The following is a 25,425-nucleotide window of genomic DNA, read 5'->3' as shown; positions in this document are numbered from 1 at the left end:
CAACCCCCCCCCTCCCTCTAGGGGACCGAAAGCAATGGATGTCGAGCGGGTCTAACATGATACTGTGAAAGTTCAATCCATAGTGGCTCCAACACAGCTGCGAGAGTTCAGTTCAAAGCGGATCCAAGACAGCAGCGAGAGTCCCGTCCACAGGAGACCATCCCAAGCGGAGACGGATCAGCAGCGTAGAGATGTCCCCAACCGATACACAGACCAGCGGTCCATCCTGGGTCCCGACGAGCGGTCCATCCTGGGTCTCGACTCTGGACAGCCAGTACTTCATCCATGGTCATCGGACTGGACCCCCTCCACAAGGGAGGGGGCAGACATAGGAGAAAAAGAAAAGAAGCGGCAGATCAACTGGTCTATAAAGGAGTTCTATTTAAAGGCTAGAGTATACAAATGAGTTTCAAGGTGAGACTTAAATGCTTCTACTGAGGTAGCATCTCGAACTGTTACCGGGAGGGCATTCCAGAGTACTGGAGCCCGAACGGAAAACGCTCTATAGCCCGCAGACTTTTTTGGGGCTTTAGGAATCACTAATAAGCCAGTCAGGATGTGCTTTCCTGACTTAGCACACACACACTGAGACAGGAGGGATGAATATAAAACTGTTGGTTTGGTTTCTTCAAGTTAGGAGTGCCTAATATTTTTGACTTGACCTCCTCTAGGTACTGCAGTCCTGTATAATGACGCTCGCTTGTAATAAAGCAACTTTTTGTTCTCCGACGCCTCTTTTGATCCAGCCGCACTTCCGTGTCGCCCTTCTGCTCGGGAGGGGGTGACAAGACCAGACATACACATGAGTAGTTAAATATTGAAGTGTTGACTTTGCAATATGTGCAGTATAATTAATCCGCATAGGGATGAAGAATGTCAGTTTCAATATTTTTACTGGACTTAAACCAGTGTCACATTACAGAGGGACATTACCATTTAAAAATGGGTAATCACATTGTTTTTATTGAATTGCACAAACAACACTACACAAATGACAGTGACCGACATGCCAAAATTGTAAACAATGAACATAAACACAACCAGGAGCTGTGAATATGCCAGTTACAAAATGAAACAGTCATAGACACCTACATATTATATTGCCTAATTGTCATTTATGTTTGGGGGCGTTTTAGGGGTGTAGCCCGCAGACCTAACACTGACTTTGACAGGCTGCAAGAGAAAAAAAGTTATTAGCGTTGCCTTGGCAGCCTCCGAACCAAAACTCTGTACATTTGCCGCTGCTTGTGTTGTAATAAAACCGTCTCTTCCAGGTGTCACATGGCCCCGGGTCGCGGGGTAGGGAGCACACAGTCCGTGCAGGTGGAGGGGTTGGATCTGCCGGGATCTGGAGTGCAAAGGTAAATGAAGAAGATCCGATTCAACTTTTGCAAGAGATGATGGTGATTTCCTGTTTTTCAGCAGCACTTGGAACATTGCAATTTAAATAGGCCATTTCCTACCACAATAGTCTGGTATTCGGGACATCCGGCTCTTCCAAATCCTTGAGCAGGTGTAACCTCATCCAAACAACATCCGTATCTACGATTGGAAGGTACTTTAACTTAGCCAATACATCTTTCAACAGTTTTTAAAAAGAAACAAACAATTGTTACCTGGTGTTAACACAGTCAGCTCGGGAACAACCCCCGTTTCTGGGTCCAGTGGCGGAGGTATGGCCATCAGGGCAGCAGCCAAAAGTAGACTGGTGACAGTCAGGAGTAACTACTCCTGGGTTGGCATCACTGTCAGGGCTTGGTCTGGAAGCTAGAACATCAACATGCAGAGACATATACAAATAATGACGCATCAACATACTTGCCAACCTTGAGACCTCCGATTTCGGGAGGTAGGGGGTGGGGGTCGTGGTCGAGGCGTGGTTGGGGCAGCGCGTGGTTAAGAGGGGAGGAATATATATACTGTACATCTACAATTCACCAACTCGAGGATTTCATATATATTTCATATGTATATATGTTCATATATATATATATAAATGTATGTATATATATATATGTATGAAATACTAGACTTTCAGTGAATTCTAGCTATATATATTTATATTATTATATATATAAATAAAATAAATAGTTAAATTTCAGACGGCACCAATCAAATACAGAGTAATAAAAACACAGTTGTTCTACTAACTGTACTGTGCTTGCTGGTTACAATAAAACAACAACAACACTTACCTTTCACTATTTGAGTAACCTTTGTAGTGCCATTTGCGTACTGGCGAGAGTCACTTGCCGTCAGGTGCGCAACACCACATAAATCGTTGGCCAATCAAAAAGCCACCCCATAACGCTATAGCCAACATTCACCAGGAGATGGCAACAGACAACATAGAATCACTCTATTACAGACGGCGTCGCCATGGCTGTAACTTCCTCATTCTTCTGCTTCGTCTCCTTGTGTGTGCAGTTTTTTATTAAAATCCGTAGATGTTGTAACGTGATTGGGAAGGAAAGATGTTTATATAGTGGGAAAGCGGACGTGAAAACAGGCTGTCCCTACTCAAGTCCGCATGGAGCTGGAGGGGGCGTGGCCTCCAGCTCCGCTGGATTTCGGGAGATTTTCAGGAGAAAATTTCTTCCGGGAGGTTTTCGGGAGAGGCGCTGAATTTTGGGAGTCTCCCGGAAAATCCGGGAGGGTTGGCAAGTATGCGCATTAACATCATTGAATAAGTTGAATCAGGTTTATAAACAGCTCTGTGGTTGACCATTTCAAGGTGTTTGTAAAGGTTTGAATATGTTTTTCTTTCATTTTAATCCTTGAGTTATACAAAACCCAAAACCAGTGACGTTGGCACGTTGTGTAAATCGGGAATAAAAACAGAAATCAATGATTTGCAAATCCTTTTTTAAATATATTCAATTTGATACACTGTAAAGACAAGCAATTTTGTTCTGCAAATAATCAATAACTTAGAATTTAATTGCTGAAATAAGCAGGGGCGTCAATGAAAAAGACGTTGCTTGGATGGCAACATGCGTTGCTCCAAAACCAGTATGGACCTTTCAGCAATAATGGTGCCTTCACAGATGTGTACGTTACCCATGCCCTGGGCACTAATACACCCCCATACCATCACAGATGCTGGCTTTTGATCATTGTGCCTATAACAGTCCGGATGGTTATTTTCCTCTTTGGTCCAGGGGACACCACGTCCACAGTTTCCAAAAACAACTTTGCATCAGTCCATCTCAGATGATCTCCGTCACAGAGAAGCCGGGGGCGTTTCTGGATGTTGTTGATAAATGGATTTCGCTTTGCATAGTAGAGTTTTAACTTGCACTTACAGATGTAGCGACAAACTGTAATTACTGACAGTGGTTTGCTGAAGTGTTTCTGAGCCCATGTGGTGATATCCTTTACACACTCGCTTTTTGATGCAGTACCTCCTGACGGTTCCAAGGTCACGGGCATTCAATGTTGGTTTTCAGCCTTACTACCTATGTGCAGTGAATTCCCCAGATCATATCACGGACCATAGATGGCGAAATCCTTAAATTCCTTGCAATAGCTCGTTGAGAAATGTTGTTCTCAAACAATTTTCTCACGCATTTGTTCACAAAGTGGTGACCTTCATCCCATCTTTGTTTGTGAATGGCTGAGCATTTCATGGAAGGTGCTTTTACACCCAATCATGGCACCCACCTGTTCTCAATTAACCTGTTCCAAATAAGTGTTTGTTGAGCATTCCTCAACTTTCTCAGTCTCTTTTGCCACTTGTCCCAGCTTTTTTAAAACATGTTGCAGGCATCACATTCCTAATGAGCTAATATTAGGAAATAATAACATAGTTTATTAGTGTCTTGTCTTTGCTTTGAATTCAATTGAATATAGGTTGAAAATAATTTGCAAATCATTATATTCTGTTTTTATGTACTATTTACACAACGTGCCAACTTCACTGGTTCTGTATAATCTACAAACCTGAAGGCTCCTCATGAACATACGGTACAAATCCGGTCATGGTGCTTTCATGCGCCCCCGGATCCTGCAGACTCGGTACTCCTACAGAGGGGAAATATCCGCTGAGTGCTTTTAATACAATCACATTGAAGAAGTACGCCACAGATGTGGAGTTGCCTCACCCTGAGCTTCATAGCAGGGCTGCGTGTTGCATCGCTCCACAGTTGCGGGTTTCCTCATGATCCCGCACCTGACCACCGGTTGTGGCTTCAGATTGGCGTCAAAGCAGCCCAGCTGCCTCTCCCTCACACCGCCGCCGCAACTGCGAGTGCACTGCAAAATGACACGTTCATGAACGGCAAGATGCATTGTCATTTGTTATCATGTCATGTCAAGTGTTTTTTTTTTCTTTGTTATATTGAATCAGTGTCCAGAGGCGTAGCACCACATCCTGGGACTCCTAAAGGCCTCCCCATCCCGCCCTAAAACCAACGTTGCCACCCCAAACACTTGGTATGTTTACATGCACTAAAACTATGTAAACATCTTGTAGGTATATACTTTACTGTATATATATATGTATATATATGTGTGTGTATATGTATATATATATATATATTAGGGGTGGGCAAATTAATGCGTTAATTACGCGTTAACTCATCAATCTATTAACGCCGAAAATTATTTTATCGCACTTTTGCGTATGTTGTTTACATGCTTTTATTTTGTTAACGCCTTTTCTTAACAAGATGGCGTCGCCCGGCGTCGATGGGCTCTTGGTAAAGACGGAACATTTGGCAAAAATACCGGACAATTCTGCAAAATTCACGGCTGGCTTACAGCGTGGTCACTCCGGGATCACTTACGACCGCCAGACAATTCTGGATGTGGATAGATCGGGCCGTTTTGGGCTGAATGATGCGTTCTTGCTAGACCGGCTAGCTAGCATGGGAATACTTTGCTACATCCAGCAGCGGAGTGTATGTGTTGTTTGTCTATTTATGAATAATGCAGACGAGGCGTGTTGGCTGAGTTCTTAACGTTTGCTTTCAGAGCGTGCATATCACAACATACAAGATGCCGTCATGGCGACACACAACCTATACCGGGCTACCGCGCATGCTCGTCACTCCTGTTGCATGCTGGGTAGGGTAGTTCTTTTATTCCCTGGCTCATAACATCACAATATAGTACCATGTATATGCGTTCAGTTTATCAAAGCACCAAGCAAACAATCGGGAAATTCCCATCATATCAATTCCTAGATATGGTCATAATTATTTTAAGTGCACTACGCAGAATAAACACAACATTATTAATATTGCTATTACGGATAATTTGATCAAAAATTCCCTAAAACAGCCCACTACCTATAATATAGGTTTTTTAAATATAAGACCCTGATAAAAAAAAAAAATTCTGCTATTACCTCAGAAATTGCTTGTTCAGATGTTATGATTGTGGCTCAGAGATTTGTATGTAGATTATATTCATTTTCCATAACAAACAGGATAACTTAAATACCCTGGCAGTGGTAGTAATAAGCTTAAATGTTTGTATTTACATTTTTTGAGTTGATTTTCATAAAATATGCTATTTAACTGCAACTGTTTGACAAGGACTGATTTAAATTGTGTTTGCACAACAAATGTTTTGGCGCTTTTTTTCATGTGGGAGAATATTCCAATAAAGGTGCGCTACACACTACTTTTGAATTCATTATTGGGCTTTGCGTATACAATGCAGTTAATCGCGATTAATCGGAGAAATAGTGCGATTAACTTCGATTAAAATTTTTAATCGTTGCCCAGCCCTAATATATATATATATATATATATATATATATATATATATATATATATATATATATATATTCCCTTTGGGGTCTTGGGGAGTGCTGGTGCCTATCTCAGCTACAATCGGGCGGAAGGCGGGGTACACCCTGGACAAGTCGCCACCTCATCACAGGGCCAACACAGATAGACAGACAACATTCACACTCACATTTACACACTAGGGCCAATTTAGTGTTGCCAATCAAGCTATCCCCAGGTGCATGTCTTTGGAAGTGGGAGGAAGCCGGAGTACCCGGAGGGAACCCAAGCAGTCCTGGGGAGGACATGCAAACTCCACAAAGAAAGATCCCGACCCCGGGATTGAACCCTGGACTACACAGGACCTTCGTATTGTGAGACAGACACTCTAACCCCTCTCCACCGTGCTTCCCTATATATATACCTGTATATATATATAAAATCGTTGCTGTGTTTTGCTTAATTCTAAAAATTGTCTATGGAGGAGTTGATTTGAGGAGTAAAAGAGGAGCGAAGTTCATATGTTGTTAATATTCAGTGTTTTATCGTTCATAGTTAATATTGTAAATCCCACATTCTTTATTTTCATGTACATTTTGGGTATCTCATTCAGTAAAAAAAATGTAAAATTCCATTGCTTTTTTTAAGGTGGTCGGTCCTAACTTTTTTTGCTTTCAATCAGACATTATCGTGAGGGGTTCCGACCCCCAAACACATTTTTTTTTTCAAAATTTGGCACAACGAGGCAAAATAATCACCCAGGCCTGATATACTAGTTACTATGGTAATCTAGGTCACAGCAGCTCAGACGAGTGTGGGTGGGGAGCGTTTCCACAGAGTGTCAGCCTGAAATGTGGGTGTCAGGGACAGACGTGGAAGGAGATTTTTACAACAAAGTTGTAAAGCTTAGTGATATATCAGATGTATCAGATAGTAGATGGGGTTTTTTTTACCCTTCGCGTTCATATTTTGCTGTGTTTGTTGCATTATTGTTTCATTTCTCTAGTGACTCAAAGCGCTTTTACATAGGTTTACATATTCATATATTGTCAATATTCAGTGTTTTATCGTTCTTAGATAATATTGTAAATCCCAATTTCTTTATTTTCATGTACATTCTGGGTGTCTCATTCAATAAAAAAAGAATTAGAATTCCATTCCGTTTTTTAAGGCGGTCTGTCATAACGTTTTTAGTATTCAGACATTATTTTGAGGTTTTGTATTAGTGTTCCTAAAAATAGGTATACCGGCCCCCAGACAAATTTTTTTCTCTAAATTTGGCCCTCCCGAGGCAAAATAATCACCCAGGCCTGATATACTAGTTACTATGGTAATCTAGGTCACAGCAGCTCAGACGAGTGTGGGTGGCAAGCGTTTCCACAGAGTGTCAGCCTGAAATGAGGGTGTCAGGGACAGATGCGGAAGGAGATTTTTACAACAAAGTTCTGAAGCTTAGTGATATATCAGATATATCAGATAGTAGATGGGTTTTTTTTACCCTTCGCCTTCATATTTTGCTGTGTTTGTTGCATTTTTGTTGCATTTCGCTTAAATGTAAAATATGTCGATGGAGAAGGGGTGTGACGTTGATATGTTGTCAATATTTAGTGTTTTATTGTTCATAGATAATATTGTAAATCCCACATTCTTTATTTTCATGTACATTCTGGGTCTCTCATTCAATAAAAAAAAAATGTTAAATTCTATTTCGTTTTTTATGGCGGTCTGTCATAACATTTTTAGTATTCAGACATTATTGTGAGGTTTTGTATTAGTGTTTCAAAAAATAGATACAATACAAATAATACAAATCATAATATAACCTCACTATTCTTATGATTATATTAATATTATTATTAGGGAGTTAAATATTTCCCTGTGTTTTAAACCTAGTCACCCCTCTGTTTTTTAAAGGATTTCCATAGTATTGAAATGCTGTAATTACCAGTCCGTAGGTGGAAACATGCCAGGTGATGTGTGTGTGGCAGACTCTTCTCCTGCAGGTCTGGACCGAGGGAGGTCTTTGGAGGTTGATGCAGGCCTCGTCAACCAAGCGTTCCCCTCCTAGACCCTCGCATATCACTTCTCTTGTCTGCTGGCCCTCTCCACAAGTCACTGAGCACTAAATCACGATACAGTCCATCATGATTCTTTGCTTCATGTACAGTTCACCAATGTATTGCATTTGAAAGATACACACCGGACCAAAGCTGGAGACGGTGTACTTGGCATCACACGGGTGCATGTTGCACACCTGCTGGCACTGGGGCCTCAGCAGGCCCTGCGTGATACACTGGGTTTCGTCTACCATACGGGGGCTCGCCGGGTCCTGAAGCCAGCATTCCACCTTGCGATACTGCATTCCTCCGCCGCAGGTGGCGGAGCACTCAGCGTAGGCGCCGGTTTTGTAAACGTATGATTGGGTCTCCGTCGGCTGGGGGGCGACGGCATCAGTGGCAGGGGAATGATCGGGATGAGTGTCGTCTTCCATGCCCAAAATCACTCCTTGGCTTACTACCTGCAACAAATAATAGTCAAAGTGCTACTGTCTCTTTAAATCACAGGAAATCTCTGCTAAAAGAAATAATAATAAAAGAAAATCCTTTCCTATCAAACCATGTTCTAAATATATTTCTGTTGCTGTAAAAAAAAAAACTACAAAACCCAAAACCAGTGAAGTTGACACTTTGTGTAAATTGTAAATAAAAACAGAATACAATGATTTGCAAATCCTTTTCAACTTATATTCAATTGAAGAGACTGCAAAGACAATACATTTAATGTTCGAACTGAGAAACTTCATTTTTGTTTGCAAATTAGTTTATTAAGGATCCCCATTAGTCTACACCGCAGTGGAGACTATTCTTCCTGGGATCCAGGCAAAAAAACATCACACAACCACAGAACAAACGATTAAAATGCAGTACAACATGATCCAATAATAAATTGTCATAATACAAAAATAGCAACAACAAAGAACCAAAAAATACTAATAAATGTTGTTACATAATCATTTTCATACCAAAGATAAAAATAGCAATATAAAAATAGATATACTGTATACATTTTTGCAAAAATAAAACAAAGAACCAATGGCCTAAAATATACACATTAGTGTACCAAAGACAAACAATAAGTGACGAAAAAGTATCATCCATCCATTTTCTGCTGCTTATCCCATCCATCCATCCATTTTCTACCGCTTATTCCCTTTCGGGGTCGCGGGGGGCGCTGGCGCCTATCTCAGCTACAATCGGGCGAAAGGCGGGGTACACCCTGGACAAGTCGCCATCTCATCGCAGGGCCAACACAGATAGACAGACAACATTCACACTCACATTCACACACTAGGGCCAATTTAGTGTTGCCAATCAACCTATCCCCAGGTGCATGTCTTTGGAAGTGGGAGGAAGCCGGAGTACCCGGAGGGAACCCACGCATTCACGGGGAGAACATGCAAACTCCACACAGAAAGATCCCGAGCCTGGATTTGAACCCAGGACTGCAGGACCTTCGTATTGTGAGGCAGACGCACTAACCCCTCTGCCACCGTGAAGCCCGATCCATTACAGTCTTTTTCAAAACATCACTTTTGGGTTTAAGACGGGTGAGAGCACCTCTTTGGGCTAGCCTGGTACCGTAGTTGTGACTGTCACTGGCAAGCAAGAGCTGAGAATAAAGATATGAGGGTTTATGGTATGTATAGATGTTTTTTAAAAAATAGAATCAAACCACAAGCCAGTCTTTCATCAACTTTCATCCATGACAATTCATGATGCATGATCTCAATGCCGGTCCTAAATGAGCAATGGAGAGCTAGTCTGGCAGCTCTGTTTTGGGTAAGCTGGATTTTATTTAGATCTTGTTTAGATGCATTAGAGCAGATTGCTGGGCAGTAGTCCATATGTGACAATACAAGGGATTGTATAACTTGCTTCATAGATGTGTTAGTTAAAAAATAGGCACTTCTTCTTATGATTGAAAATAATAATTGACAAATAAATAATAATTAAATAATAATAATAATAATAATTAAATAATTAATAGTCAAATAATCATTGACTTAGAAAAAGTTGCAAACAAATTGGCATGGGGGCATTTTGACCACTGTGTTACATGGCCTTTCCTTTTAACAACACTTAATAAACGTTTGGGAACTAAGGAGACCAATTTTTGAAGCTTTTCAGGTGGAATTCCTTTCCCGTTCTTGCTTGATGTACAGTGAAGTGCAGTGAAGTGAATTACATTTATATAGGGCTTTTTCTCTAGTGACTCAAAGCGCTTTTACATAATGAAACCCAATATCTAAGTTACATTTAAACCAGTGTGGGGGGCACTGGGAGCAGGTGGGTAAAGTGTCTTGCCCAAGGACACAACGGCAGTGACTAGGATGGCGAAGCGGGGATCGAACCTGCAATCCTCAAGTTGCTGGCACCGCCGCTCTACCAACCGAGCTATACTGTCCCAACAGCTTAAGTTGTTCAACAGTCCAAGGTCTCCGTTGTGGTATTTTAGGCTTCATATTGCGCCACATTGGCCCTGCGATGAGGTGGCGACTTGTCTAGGGTGTACACCGCCTTCCGCCCGATTGTAGCTGAGATAGGCGCCAGCGCCCCCCGCGACCCCGAAAGGGAATAAGCGGTAGAAAATGGATGGATGGATGGATATTGTGCCACACATTTTCAATGGGAGACAAGTCTGGACTACAGGCAGGCCAGTCTAGTACACACACTCACGTGGCTTGGCATTGTCTTGCGGAAATAAGCAGGGGCTTCCATGAAAAAGATTTTACTTGGATGACAACATATGTTGTTCCAAAACCTGTATGTACCGTTCAGCATTAATGGTGCCTTCACAGATGTGTAAGTTACCCATGCCTTGGGCACTAATACACCCCCATACCATCACAGATGCTGGCTTTTGAACTACGGCGGTCACTCGAAGCGAGTATGACGATCCTCCTGGTAGGGGTGTGTCCCCCTTGTGGAGGATGCATGTGCGTGACTTTGTTTAACGTGAGGAGAATGGTGCACAGACAGTCACCACACGATTCTTGGCAAATCCGGGCAAGGGTCCAGTGGCATGGAGTTCAAAACGACTGGAGACCTTTTTCTGCTGCAGCCTTCATCCGCCATCCAGGCCGTTGTGAGGCTCCACAGGGTTACCAATCATCCTCCGCCTTTTCCACCGTTGAGGTCTTGGGTTGCTATTTCCCTATAACTGGGCCCACATAAATGTGGGGGTGCCTTCTTCCACCATTGCGACCGTTGTGGTAGTTCTTACATCTACCGTCTTCTGCCTGCTCCGTCGTTAAGGTCTTTACCGTATCCCTGGCTAGGGGGCAGTCAGGTACTAAGCCTTTGCCAAGGGCCACCTGGGGTAACAGTAGTAAAGGGGTTAACTTCCTTGTGCCCCAAGACCCCATAGAGGAGCCTCCACTGCCGGATGCACTTTAATGTCATACCCAGAACATCTTTGCGCCTAAAACAGTCCGGATGGTTCTTTTCCTCTTTGGTCCGGAGGACACGATGTCCACAGTTTCCAAAAACAAAGTGAAATGTGGTCTTTTCAGACCACAGAACACTTTTCCACTTTTCACCAGTCCATCTTAGATGAGCTTGAGCCGAGCAAAGCCGGCGGTGTTTCTGGGTGTTGTTGATAAATGGCTTTGGCTTTGAATAGTAGAGTTTTAACTTGCACTTACAGCAGGGGTGTCCCACGTACGGCCCGAGGGCCGGATCAGGCCTGCCAACAGGTTTTATCCGGCCCGCGGGATAAGTTTGCGAAGTATAAAAATTAACCTGAAATTTTTGAATGAAAGAAACAGCTGTTCTAAATGTGTCCACTAGATGTCACAATAGCAATTCTTGGTATCTTTGTAAATTATGCTACATGTGTACAAAATAAACCACATGATGTTAGTACATCAGTCGAGGAAAATGATCAAACTACATAAATAACAACCTGTAATTTGATTTTGATATATACTATATATATTTTTATTTTGATTGACACCAATGAGTTGACTGATGAACATCATCACATAAATTATTAAGAAAATATAAACGACAAATAAATGATTAACCGCAACATGTGGGTGTAAAAAAATCAAACAACATTATGATTAGTACATTTTTGCCTGCTGTATTTTCAAACAAAGAAACAAATCTGAAGTTGTCTTTATTTGTAAGTTATTGTGCCGGGATTTTACTAGTTTGGCCCAATTAGGAGTAAATTTTTGTCCATGTGGCCCCGGATCTAAAATTAGTTTGACAACCCTGACTTACAGACTTAGCGACGAACTGTAGTTACTGACAGTGGTTTTCGGAAAGTGTTCTTTAGCCCATGTGGTGATATCCTATACACACTGATTTTCACTTTTTGATGCAGTACCGCCTGAGGAATCGAAGGTCACAGGCGTTCAATGTTGGTTTTCAGTCTTGCTGCCAATGTGCAGGGATTTCTCCAGATTCTCTGACCTCTTGATGATATTACGGACCGTAGATGGTGAAATCCCTAAATTCCTTGCAATAGCTGGTTGAGAAATGTTGTTCTTAAACAATTTGCTAGCGCATTTATTCACAAATTGGTGACCTAGCCCCATCCTTGTTTGTTAATGACTGAGCATTTCATGGAAGAGGCTTTTATACCTAATTTTGGCACCCACCTGCTCCTAATTAGCCCTTGGGATGCTCCAAATAAGTGTTTGATGAGCATTGCTCAACTATCTCAGTCTTAGTTTTAAACATGCTGCAGGCATCAAATTCCAAATAAGCTCATATTTGCAAAAAATAACAACGTTTACCATTTCGAACGTATCTTGTCTTAAGTTGAAAAGGATTTGCAAGTCATTGTATTCTGTTTTTATTTATTTATTTTTCGGGTCTCCCCATGTCTAGCATTAAAAGATTACAGTTGGTACAAAATGCGGCTGCTAGACTTTTGACAAGAACAAGAAAGTTTGATCACATTACGCCTGTACTGGCTCACCTGCACTGGCTTCCTGTGCACTTAAGATGTGACTTTAAGGTTTTACTACTTACGTATAAAATACTACACGGTCTAGCTCCATCCTATCTTGCCGATTGTATTGTACCATATGTCCCGGCAAGAAATCTGCGTTCAAAGGACTCCGGCTTATTAGTGATTCCCAAAGCCCAAAAAAGTATGCGGGCTATAGAGCGTTTTCCGTTCGGGCTCCAGTACTCTGGAATGCCCTCCCGGTAACAGTTTGAGATGCTACCTCAGTAGAAGCATTTAAGTCTCACCTTAAAACTCATTTGTATACTCTAGCCTTTAAATAGACTCCCTTTTTAGACCAGTTGATCTGCCGTTTCTTTTCTTTTTCTCCTCTGTCCCACTGGAGGGGTCCGGTCCAGTGGCAATGGATGAGGTGCTGTCTGTCCTGAGTCGGGACCCAGGATGGAACGCTAATCCAGAGCCTGGACCCAGGATGGACCGCTCGCCTGTGTATCGGCTGGGGACATCCCTGCGCTGCTGATCCGCCTCCGCTTGGGGTGGTTTCCTGCTGGCTCCACTGTGGACGGGACTCTCTCTGCTGGGTTGGATACACTTTGGACTGGACTCTCACGGTTGTGTTGGACCCACTATGGATTGAACTTTCACAGCATCATGTTAGACACGCTCGACATCCATTGCTTTCGGTTCCCCTAGAGGGGAGGGGGTTGCCAACATGTGCGGTCCTCTCCAAGGTTTTCTCACAGTCATCATTGTCACCGGCGACCCACTAGGTGTGAGTTTTCCTTGCCCTTATGTGGGCTCTCCCGAGGATGTCGTTGTGGTTTGTGCAGCCCTTTGAGACACTAGTGATTTAGGGCTATGTAAATAATCATCGATTGATTGATTGATTGATTGATTTCCCATTTACACAACGTGCCAACTTCCCTGGTTTTGGGTTTTGTAAACCAGAGAAAACAACCCCGAATTCATAAAGTTGACATTAGATTGACACAATTGCCTTACCCTACAGACGCCGTCCACACAGATGTCACTGCGTCCCAGATGGCACAGGGTTCCATCCTGTACTTTGGGCCAGTGACGGTAAACAATGTTCTCTTCTCGAGTGACACAGGTCAGTTCACAAGGGTTGGCTGGACAGAACAGAGCAGAACCCACCTAAAGCCGCCTGTGTCCAGTAGTCACAGAGTTTGCAGTATTAGGTATCATACCTGCGTAATATGACACCCATGTGTGATGTCTGCCTTGGAAGTCCATTCGGTCAAATTGGGAGCATTGCTCCTCTCTAAAGTCCCTGGAACCCACTGGACATTCCTGTCATGTGGAAAAAAAAGGATTCATTTAGTCAATTTTTGACATTCCTATAACAGAAAACAGTTGTTTATATCAGTTTGTTTATTTGAGGTAGGTCATTTTAAAATCGTATTTTTGCTGCAATGCAAGCGCCCATTGACTGCTACAGCAATGAATGCCATGTTAGCAATCATCAACATTTTTGAAACCAAGAGATACTTTTTGGGTACTGATTAATGCAAAGGGGCTACCAACCAGTTTGATACACACTTAAATATCCATCCATCCATCCATTTTTCTACCGCTTATTCCCTTTTGGGGTCGCGGGGGGCGCTGGCGCCTATCTCAGCTACAATCGGGCGGAAGGCGGGGTACACCCTGGACAAGTCGCCACCTCATCGCAGGGCCAACACAGATAGACAGACAACATTCACACTCACATTCACACACTAGGGACCATTTTAGTGTTGCCAATCAACCTATCCCCAGGTGCATGTCTTTGGAAGTGGGAGGAAGCCGGAGTACCCGGAGGGAACCCACGCATTCACGGGGAGAACATGTAAACTCCACACAAAAAGATCCCGAGCCTGGATTTGAACCCAGGACTGCAGGAACTTCGTATTGTGAGGCAGACGCACTAACCAAATCGCTAGAAATAGCCAATTTGCTCAATTTACCTTTAATAAATACATCTATATATAAAACAATGGGTATTTCTGTCTGTCATTTTTTTTTTCCTTTTACGGAAGGTTTTTTGTAGAGAATAAATGATTAAAAAAAACACTTAATTGAACGGTTTAAAAGAGGAGAAAACAGGAAAAAAAATGAAAATAAAATTTTGAAACATAGTTTATCTTCAATTTCGACTCTTTAAAATTCAAAATTCAACCAAAAAATATGAAGACAAAAACTAGCTAATTCGAATCTTTTTGAAAAACTAAAAAAAATAATTTATGGAACATCATTAGTAATTTTTCCTGATTAAGATTAATTTTAGAATTTTGATGACATGTTTTAAATAGGTTAAAATCCAATCTGCACTTTGTTAGAATATATAACAAATTGGACCAAGCTATATTTCTAACAAAGACAAATTATAATTTGTTCTAGATTTTCCAGAAAAAAAATATTAAAAGAAATCCAAAATACTTTGAAATAAAATTTAAATTTGATTCTACATATTTTCTAGATTTGCCAGAATAATTTTGGGGAATTTTAATCATAATAAGTTTGAAGAAATATTTCACAACAGCAGCTATAATGAAAAATTAAATTAAAATGTATTTATTATTCTTTACAATAAAGAAAAAAAATACTTGAACATTGATTTAAATTTTCAGGAAAGAAGAGGAAGGAATTCAAAAGGTAAAAAGCTTGCATGCTAGCATGCTAACATTAGCATTACAACGTTTCCAGCTAATATTACACTCTCTTTGTGTAATTCCGCAGCCATACACCTTAGAGCCATATAACTTGGAATGAAACACATGTTAACTGTCAGCGTGCTAATGTTAGCGTGCTAACATCTAAGTGCTAACTTTTTTTGAGCAAATTTTACACTTTTTTTGTCTAATTTCGCAGCCATACACCTTATAGACATCTAGCTTGGTGTTTGAAACATGCTAACTGTATGCATGCGTTTCCCTTAGAGTCATATCAGAATTAGAATAGTTTTTTACTGCCATTGTTTGAGAACGAGTTCACAAACTAGGAATTTTTCTTGGTGCAATCGTGCAACATAAAACACATAACACAGAATAGGTATTACAATGAGCTGTAATTGAGCTTTTGTTATTGTTATATATTGTTATATAACTTGGTATGTGACATTTCTTAGCTGCTCGTATGCCAATGTTAGCATGCTTGCATACTAACATTAACATGCTAACTTTTTTCCTCTATTTACACAGTCATATAACTTAGTGTGTGACACATGCTAGCTGATAGCATGCTAACATTAGCTGTCTAGCATGCTAAATGTTTTACCTTGTTTTGCAACCATTTACCCCTGATTCATATTACTTGGTATGTGACACATGCTAACTGATAGCATGCTAACATTAGCTTGCTAACATGCTAAAATCAGCATACTAACTTTTTGAGCTGGTTTTGCAAACATTTACCCCAGAGTCATATATTTTTTTACGTGACACTTGTTAACTGTTAGCATGCCAACTTAAGCATGCTAACTTTTTCATATAATTTTGCATGTTAATATTTATATATTTCCTAACTCTTACAGCCGTGTTTGATTGATTGAGACTTTTAGTACATTGCACAGTACAGTACATATTCCGTACAATTGACCACTAAATGGTAACACCCCAATAAGTTTTTCAACATGAAATGTGTTACTTGAAATGTGAGTCATGCTAACAGTTAGCATGCCATCGAAGTGTTAGCATTTTATTGTGCGCATGCTAACATTTTAGGCTGGCTCTGGACCTCATTTTGTACAGTTACACCTAAAACTCACAAATTCTGACCCTAGGCACTATTTATGACCCCCCGGCCAAACGTCCAGGGCATAAATAGTTATACATACATATATATAATATATCATATTTACATTTGTATTACAGATCTGAAAGGACTTGGACGATCCAACACAGTCATGACCCCCATCTGTCCTAAAAAAGAGAGACAAAGCAAGCAAACATTATTGAAGTTAGGCGCAAATATACAAACCCTTTTTCCATATGAGTCGGGAAATTGTGTTAGATGTAAATATAAACGGAATACAATGATTTGCAAATCCTTTTCAACCCAAATTCAGTTGAATGCACTACAAAGACACGATATTTGATGTTCAAACTCAAAAACTTTATTTTTTTTTTGCAAATAATATTTAACTCAGAATTTCATGCCAGCAAAGATGTCGAATATTTCCAAAAATAATTTGAAATGTGGACTCGTCAGACCACAGAACACTTTTCCACTTTGGATCAGTCCATCTTAGATGATCTCGGGCCCAGAGAAGCCGGCGGCATTTCTGGGTGTTGTTGATAAATGGCTTTCGCTTTGCATAGTAGAGCTTTAACTTACACTTACAGATGTAGCAACGAACTGTATTTAGTGACAGCGGTTTTCTGAATTGTTCCTGAGCCCATCTGGTGATATCCTTTAGAGATTGATGTCGGTTTTTGAAACAATGCCGTCTGAGGGACCGTACGTCACGGTCACTCAATGTTGGTTTCCGGCCATGGCGCTTACATGGAGTCATTTCTCCAGATTCTCTGAACCTTTTGATGATATAATGGACCATAGATGTTGAAATCCATAAATTTCTAGCAATTGCACTTTGAGAAACGTTGTTCCTAAACTGTTTGACTATTTGCTCACACAGTTGTGGACAAAGGGGTGTACCTCACCCCATCCTTTCTTGTGGAAGACTGAGCATTTTTTGGGAAGCTGTTTTTATACCCAATCAAGGCACCCACCTGTTCCCAATTATCCTGCACACCTGTGGGATGTTCCAAATAAGTGTTTGATGAGCATTCCTCAACTTTATCAGTATTTATTGCCACCTTTCCCAACTTCTTTGTCACGTTTTGCGGGCATCAAATTCTAAAGTTAATGATTATTTGCAAAAAAAAAAAAAACGTTTATCAGTTTGAACATCAAATATGTTGTCTTTGTAGCATATTCAACTGAGTATGGGTTGAAAATGATTTGCAAATAATTGTATTCCGTTTATATTTACATCTAACACAATTTCCCAACTCATATGGGAACAGGGTTTGTAGAACTCAGTATAAAGTAAAGTACAATATTAAGACTAATATACACAAAATAGCATTTGGTCAACAATAGGGTCTTAAGTCTCAAATTCAATTCACCTGGGGGCCACTGGATGCAGAGCCTGGGTGAGGCTGGGCCGCAAGAAAATAAAATATTGTAGCGTCCCGGAAGAGTTAGTGCTGCAAAGGGTTCTGGGTATTTGTTCTGTCATTTTTATGTTGTGTTACGGTGCGGATGTTCTCCCGAATTGTGTTTGTCATTCTTGTTTCGTGCGGGTTCACAGTGTGGCGCATATTTGTAACAGTGTTAAAGTTGTTTATACGGCCACCCTCTGTGTGACCTGTATGGCTGTTGACCAAGTATGACTTGCATTCACTTTCATATTACGTGACTGTGCCGGCACGCACAGGCAGTGCCTTTAAGGTTTATTGGCGCTCTGTTCTTCTCCCTACGTCCGTGTACCACTCCGTACAGCGGCGTTTTCAAAATTCATACATTTTAATTTTTGAAACTGATACCTATCATTTTTGATAATACATTCTAAAGCATTTATTGGCCGATAATATCGGCAGTCCAATATTATCGGACATCTCTACAATAGTGATGGGATCGGCAGTTCTTTTGACTGTATTGAATCACTACAATAAGTTCCTTAAATTGAGTCGTTCAAAAAATGTGTTCACCGTAAGGTGTGCTGGATGCAAGAATTTGCCATGTTATTGAATATTCAACATTATTGTCTTTGAGGTTCCAAATGTGTTTGCTGAGTTCTGTAGAATTCCGCAAAGTCTGGTTTCTAAAGGAGGCGTTGTGATTATTCCATCTTGTTTTGAACGCTCCTTCGGTTAATCCTACGTACGTGTCGGATGTGTTAATGTCCTTGCGTGTTACCTTTGCTTGGTAAACGACTGATGCCTCCAGCACACCTTACAACAGTGGTAATAAAAGATGCAACCTATGCTTAAAAGAGAAACTGTTTATTATATATCATCCAGATCTATCATCCCTCAACAAGCGCAGTGAAATCATTTCAACATGCCGCCACAGACGGAAACACCTCCTAGGTAACACATGAGCCAATCACCACACCCTACGCCTGCCTGTACCCACCCACTCTGTGCCCTATATGAACCATTGTATGTGAATGCTTCCATTAAAATCTCCTGATGATTGAGGGAACCCCTCATGAAACAGTTCTGTAGAGATGAAGTAGTCTTGTGATTTTTCCCACACCTACATATTGCGCTCTACCACGGTATCAAGCACTATTCTCTGGATAATCCAATCAAGACATATACATATATATATATATATATACATACATACATTTATATATACAGTATATAATTTATATTTATTTATTTTGCCGTTTTTGTTCACATGTTGAAGGTGTTTTAATGAATATACATGCATGTTTAACATATAGATTCCTATCTTTCATGAACACAAGAATATAAGTTGGTGTATTACCTGATCCTGATGACTTGCATTGATTGGAATCAGACGTCCACGTTTTCAAACGGAGGAGAAAAAAAGTTCCTCTTTTCTGTCTAATACCACATGAAAGTCGTTGTTTTTTGGCATCTTATCTGTCCAGCTTCCATATTTGTTTTCATACACTTTACAAGAAATACATTGGCGGCAAACACCGTAGCTTGCTAGCTTGTTTGCGCTGGCTTTCGGAGACTCTTATTTTGTTAGCGCAGGCGCGATGGAGCGGCGCTTTTATTGTGAAGACCGGAACTGTGCGATCAGTCTTTAGGCTTTTGACGGGAAGTACGGTGGAAATAAAAAGTGTGTTTTTTCCTTTACACTTTTGATTGATTGATTGAAACTTTTATTATTAGATTGCACAGTACAGTACATATTCCGTACAATTGACCACTAAATGGTAACACCCGAATAAGTTTGTCAACATGTTTAAGTCGGGTTTTATGTATCACGGTCATGTGACCGCCTGGCTCTGTTTGATTGGTCCAAGGTCACCAGTGACTGCATGTGATTGGTGAAACGCAGGCATGCATAGACCCTACTTTGAAGCACTGTCATTAACCAAAACAAACATTAATAGATCGATAAAAAAAAGTAGCGATTAGCAAGCTTAATGTAGATAAATGGAACGGAGTAAAAGTAGCCTTTCTTCTCTATAAATATACTCAAGTAAAAGTAAAAGTAAATTGCTTAAAAACTACTCGTAGAAGTACAATTGATCCCAAAAGTTACTCAAGTAAATGTAACGGAGTAAATGTAGCGTGTTACTACCCACCTCTGATCATGAGTCAGTCAGTAACAGCTTCCCCAGCGGCAGATCTCGGTGTGTGTCAGTTCGCGAATGCCCAATGCACCGTGACTGAACGAGAGCCTCAATGTGACGTCCTCCTCCGCGACACAGTAAGTTCTCTGTGTCAGTAGGTTCGCGAGTCCTGATTCTGAATGAGTGAGTGAGTGCAGCGCAAACCTGAATCACGTCCTCAGCGACAACCAGTCAGTTCTTGTAGGTTCGTGAAGGGAACCTGAATCACTCAGCTACAGTTCTGTGGGCCAGAGGGCGACAGACGTGAATCGCTCTCTGCCCTGACAGACTCCCTTTGACGTTCGCAAACAGACATTGCAGCTGTAGTAGAGATTCTGTTACTTTTAAAAACACTGTGTGTGCGTTTCCGGCCTGTCCAATGAACAAAGTGTTACTCTGTGTCTTGGTTGGGGTGGTTTAGCTCGGTTGATAAAGTGGCCGTGCCAGCAACTTGAGGGTTGCAGGTTCGATTCCCGCTTCCGCCATCCTAATCACTGAGGTTGTGTCCTTGGGCAAGACACTTTACCCACCTGCTTCCAGTGCCACCCACACTGGTTTGAATGTAACTTAGATATTGGGTTTCACTATGTAAAGCGCTTTGAGTGACTAGAGAAAAAGCGCTATATAAATATAATTCACTTCACTTCACTTGGTTGTTAAGTATGTTTTATTGCACTGAAATGAAAATAAGAAATAAATAAAAGTGGGAAATAAAAAAAAAATAGTAATAGCCTACTAAAATCACTCGCGGCATTGGGGCAAGCAGAGCGGAGAGCGAGAGCCTTGTCGTTCACTGAGTGATTCCTGTCGTTAATCCGCGGTGAACGAATCGTTTGCTCAGTCCCTCCCCCCGCCCCCATGATGAATAGCTGGCTGCGTCGTTCGCCGACGTCGAGGGTCCAGTGAGTCACAGAATGCGCCGGTTCCACTCATACCGGCATGGAGCGCAACTGAACTGAGAAAGGAACAAATCAGTTCATGAAGTGATTCGGTTCAGTACGTTCACTCGTTCGAACTACTCTACAAATAACGATTTGGTGTCGCGGTGTAACTGCAGCCAGGCAGGTAAGAGAACCCCTGTATGTGTGGCAACATCTCTGTCGCTTCCACTCATTTGCTACTTTTCCACTAATGCAGGGGTAGGCAACCCAGAACGTTGAAGGAGCCATTTTGGAGCCAAATAACACAACGCTGTCAGGCGCCATTCATATAAAACTCAGGGGGCGCACTAACATTAGACTTTCATATTAAGGTGGGGGCTGCAAAATAACGTCTCAGACAATTGCCGAGATCCCTGGTCTTAAAAATGTGAAAATAGTTTTGAAGATCACCCGTCCAAACTCCTGGTGTACCTGCATTTGATTTTTATTTCATACAAAGAACAATACAAAGTCTGTTCTTACCTTGATGTAAGGCATTTCCTGGTTCTCATTGCCACACCAGTGCCACAAGAGCGGCTACAGGGGCCAAAGGGGCCAAACTCCCCCCAGTGGTCGTACGAGGGCTGTGTCTGCTGCAAGTGCAAGGGCATCAAAGTCAGTTGGTCAGCCTACACAGTAATGTTCACACTAGCGTGCGGCATTCTTCTGCCACAAGATAGTCCCCATATGCTGCACATAAATCAGTATTATAGAACATACTGTACTGAAAGTTGAGAGCACCCTAAGGAAACATTGCCAGATGTGAGACTCACAGTCCAGACGGTGGGTATTGCCAGAAACTGTAGGAGCGCCAGGACTTTCAGCTTGTCCATTTCTATCGCCAACTGCAGAAACTATGGGAAGGAGAGGAATTAAATACAAACCCCGTTTCCATATGAGTGGGGAAATTGTGTTAGAGGTAAATAAAAACAGAATACAATGATTTGCAAATCCTTTTTCAACCCATATTCAATTGAATGCACTACAAAGACAAGATATTTGATGTTTAAACTCATAAACTTTTTTTTTTGCAAATAATAATTAAGTTGGAATTTCATGGCTGCAACACGTGCCAAAGTAGTTGGGAAAGGGCATGTTCACCACTGTGTTACATCACCTTTTCTTTTAACAACACTCAATAAACGTTTGGGAACTGAGGAAACTAATTGTTGAAGCTTTGAAAGTGGAATTTTTTCCCATTCTTGTTTTATGTAGAGCTTCAGTCATTAAACAGTCGGGCAGCATATGTTGTTCCAAAACCTGTATGAACCTTTCAGCATTAATGGTGCCTTCACAGATGTGTAAGTTACTCATGCCTCGGGCACTAATGCACCCCCATACCCTCACAGATGCTGGCTTTTGAACTTTGGGTCGATAACAGTCTGGATGGTTTGCTTCCCCTTTGGTCCGGATGACACCATGTCCAATAGTTCCAAAAACAATTTGAAATGTGGACTCGTCAGACCACAGAACACTTTTCCACTTTGCATCAGTCCATCTTAGATGATCTCCGGCACAGAGAAGCTGGCGGCGTTTCTGGATGTTGTTGATAAATGGATTTCGCTTTGCATAGTAGAGTTTTAACTTGCACTTGCAGATGTAGCGACAAACTGTATTTAGTGAGAGTGGTTTTCTGGAGTGTTCCTGACCCCATGTGGTGATATCCTTTAGAGATTGATGTCGGTTTTTGATACATTGCCGTCTGAGGGATGGAAGGTCACGGTCATTCAATGTTGGTTTCTGGCCATGCCGCTTACATGGAGTGATTTCTCCAGATTCTCTGAACCTTTTGATGATATTATGGACCGTAGATGTTGAAAGTCCTAAATGTCTTGCAATTGCACTTTGAGAAACGTTGTTCTTAAACTGTTTGACTATTTTCTCATGCAGTTGTGGACAAAGGGGTGTACCTCGCCCCATCCTTTCCTGTGAAAGACTGAGCATTTTCTGGGAAGCTGTTTTCATACCCAATCATGGCACCCACCTGTTCCCAATTAGTCTTCACACCTGTGGGATGTTCCAAATAAGTGTTTTTAATGAGCATTCCTCAACTTTATCAGTTTTTATTGCCACCTTTCCCAACTTCTTTGTCACGTGTTGCTGGCATCAAATTCCAAAGTTAATGATTATTTGCAAAAAACATTTTTTTTTTACCAGTTTGAACATCAAATATGTTGTCTTTGTAGCATATTTAACTGAATATGGGTTGAAAGTGAATTGCAAATCATTGTATTCTGTTTATATTTACATCTAACACAATTTCCCAACTCATATGGAAACAGGGTTTGTACTTCTGCAAACATTACAATCTTTTATTAACGTGTCACATTTCTAAAGTATCCCCAGGTTCAGTCATTTTAATTGAAAAAAGTAACTATAGGACAACAATAGGAATACAATTTATATCTATACGGGACATTTAGGTTAATAGTAACACAGTTAAAAGAGTGTGAAGTTGAAAGCTTTGACCTACTCTCTCAGTCGTTTGTTCATTTTCATTTTCTATAAGTATGCCGATACTGTGTGATATAAGTCTTACCTTTTCAATGAGAATGCCGAGGAAATATGTTGAGTCCCGGTGTTGGTGGAAGGAGTACTGCCGCACACTGACATGCAGTGTTCTCTCTGCACACACTCTGTCAGCACAGCACAGCCAATGAGAAGTCAGAGTCCAGCCATACATTAGAACACCTCCTCTTTCTATATTCCTGAGAACCGACGTCCTCTGCGGTGGACTTTTTTTTTTTTTGCAGAGTTACACATTTCTGGAAAGAAACACAGCCCCATATCATCACAGAAGCCGCTTTTCAACGTTGCGCCCATGAGAATATGGTTCAATATGGTATGGTTCTTTTTCCTCTTTGTTCCGGAGGGACACGACGTCTACAGTTTCCAAACACAATTTGAAATGTGGACTCGTCAGACCGCAGAACACTTTTCACTTAGCATAAGTCCATTTTAGATGAGCTCAAACCCAGCGAAGCCGACGGCGTTTCTGGGTGTTGTTGATAAATGGCTATGGCTTTGCATAGTAGAGTTTTAACTTACAGATGTAGCGACCATATGTAGTTACTGACAGTAATGCCGCACTTTGACATCCAGTGTTCTCTACACACACTCTGTGCCATAGGTCTTTCTATATTCCTGAGAACCAACGTCCTCTGCGGTGGACATTTGTCTTTTGTTTTTTTTGCAGGGTTACACATTTTTTCGGAAAGAAAACAGCACAAAATGTCCACTGCATATGATGCTGGTTATAAGCAGGATATAGTCCATTCCACTGTTTTGCAACCTTAAGATGGACTATATACACTTACTCCTGGGGCAGTATAGCTCGGTAGGTAGAGCGGCCGTGCCAGCAACTTGAGGGTTGCAGGTTCGATCCCCGCTCCCGCCATCCTAGTCACTGTCGTTGTGTCCTTGGGCAAGACACTTTACCCACCTGCTCCCAGTGCCAACGTAACTTAGATATTGGGTTTCACTATGTAAAGCGCTTTGAGTCACTAGAGAAAGAGCGCTATATAAATATAATTTACTTCATTTCACTCCTAGAACCCAAAAGGGATTCACTCATAAAATTGTTGTAATTCAGCAAAAAAATAATATTTCCTTTCAATACTTAAAATCTTAGAACAACTTCAGATTTATCTACTGATATAATGGTTAACTTATCCTTTAATTTTTCTTCATTTTTTGTCGGAAATATATTACTTAATGGGAAAAAACAAAACAAGCAATATTTAAAAATAAATAAAGAGCAGAGTTGAATATTTGAGGTATACATATATATATATATATATATATATATATATATTATATATATATATATATATATATATATATATATATATATATATATCTTCAGTACATTGTACCGATCCGTTGTGGTGAAGAAGGAGCTGAGCCGGAAGGCAAAGCTCTCAATTTACCGGTCGATCTATTTTCCCATCCTCACCTATGGTCATGAGCTTTGGGTCATGACCGAAAGGATAAGATCACGGGTACAAGCGGCCGAAATGAGTTTCCTCCGCCGTGTGGCGGGGCTCTCCCTTAGAGATAGGGTGAGAAGCTCTGCCATCCGGGAGAAACTCAAAGTAAAGCCGCTGCTCTTCCACATCGAGAGGAGCCAGATGAGGTGGTTCGGGCATCTGGTCAGGATGCCACCCGAATGCCTCCCTAGGGAGGTGTTTAGGGCACGTCCAACCGGTAGGAGGCCACGGGGAAGACCCAGGACACGTTGGGAAGACTATGTCTCCCGGCTGGCCTGGGAACGCCTCGGGATCCCCCGGGAAGAGCTAGACGAAGTGGCTGGGGAGAGGGAAGTCTGGGCTTCCCTGCTTAGGCTGTTGCCCCCGCGACCCGACCTCGGATAAGCGGAAGATGATGGATGGATGGATATATATATATATATATATCTGGAGTATTGGTGCGTTCAAAACAGCAGCGGGCCGGCTCTAATACTGAT

At 41.3% G+C, this 25,425-nt stretch overlaps 1 protein-coding gene across 1 annotated transcript; it reads right to left on the bottom strand.

Moving 5' to 3' along the window:
• Window positions 1-943: 943 nt before the first annotated feature.
• Window positions 944-23,665, bottom strand: LOC133542586 (papilin-like). Its single transcript, XM_061886866.1, has 13 exons — window positions 23,500-23,665; window positions 21,734-21,814; window positions 21,444-21,553; window positions 16,576-16,636; window positions 13,925-14,027; window positions 13,719-13,846; window positions 7,936-8,253; window positions 7,681-7,857; window positions 4,104-4,254; window positions 3,943-4,023; window positions 1,617-1,767; window positions 1,464-1,542; window positions 944-1,348 (listed from the first exon to the last, which is right to left on the bottom strand). Exons 1-13 carry the CDS (start codon window positions 23,641-23,643, stop codon window positions 1,154-1,156), a joined length of 1,779 nt encoding a protein of 592 aa, XP_061742850.1. The 5' UTR covers window positions 23,644-23,665; the 3' UTR covers window positions 944-1,153.
• Between the last annotated feature and the right edge of the window lie 1,760 nt (window positions 23,666-25,425).

Source organism: Nerophis ophidion, linkage group LG24, assembly GCF_033978795.1.
Source record: "Nerophis ophidion isolate RoL-2023_Sa linkage group LG24, RoL_Noph_v1.0, whole genome shotgun sequence".
In the NCBI taxonomy this organism is placed as follows: Eukaryota; Metazoa; Chordata; class Actinopteri; order Syngnathiformes; family Syngnathidae; genus Nerophis; species Nerophis ophidion.
The sequence above is the reverse complement of the archived record's forward strand: the minus strand, read 5'-3'. Positions and strand labels throughout refer to the sequence as shown.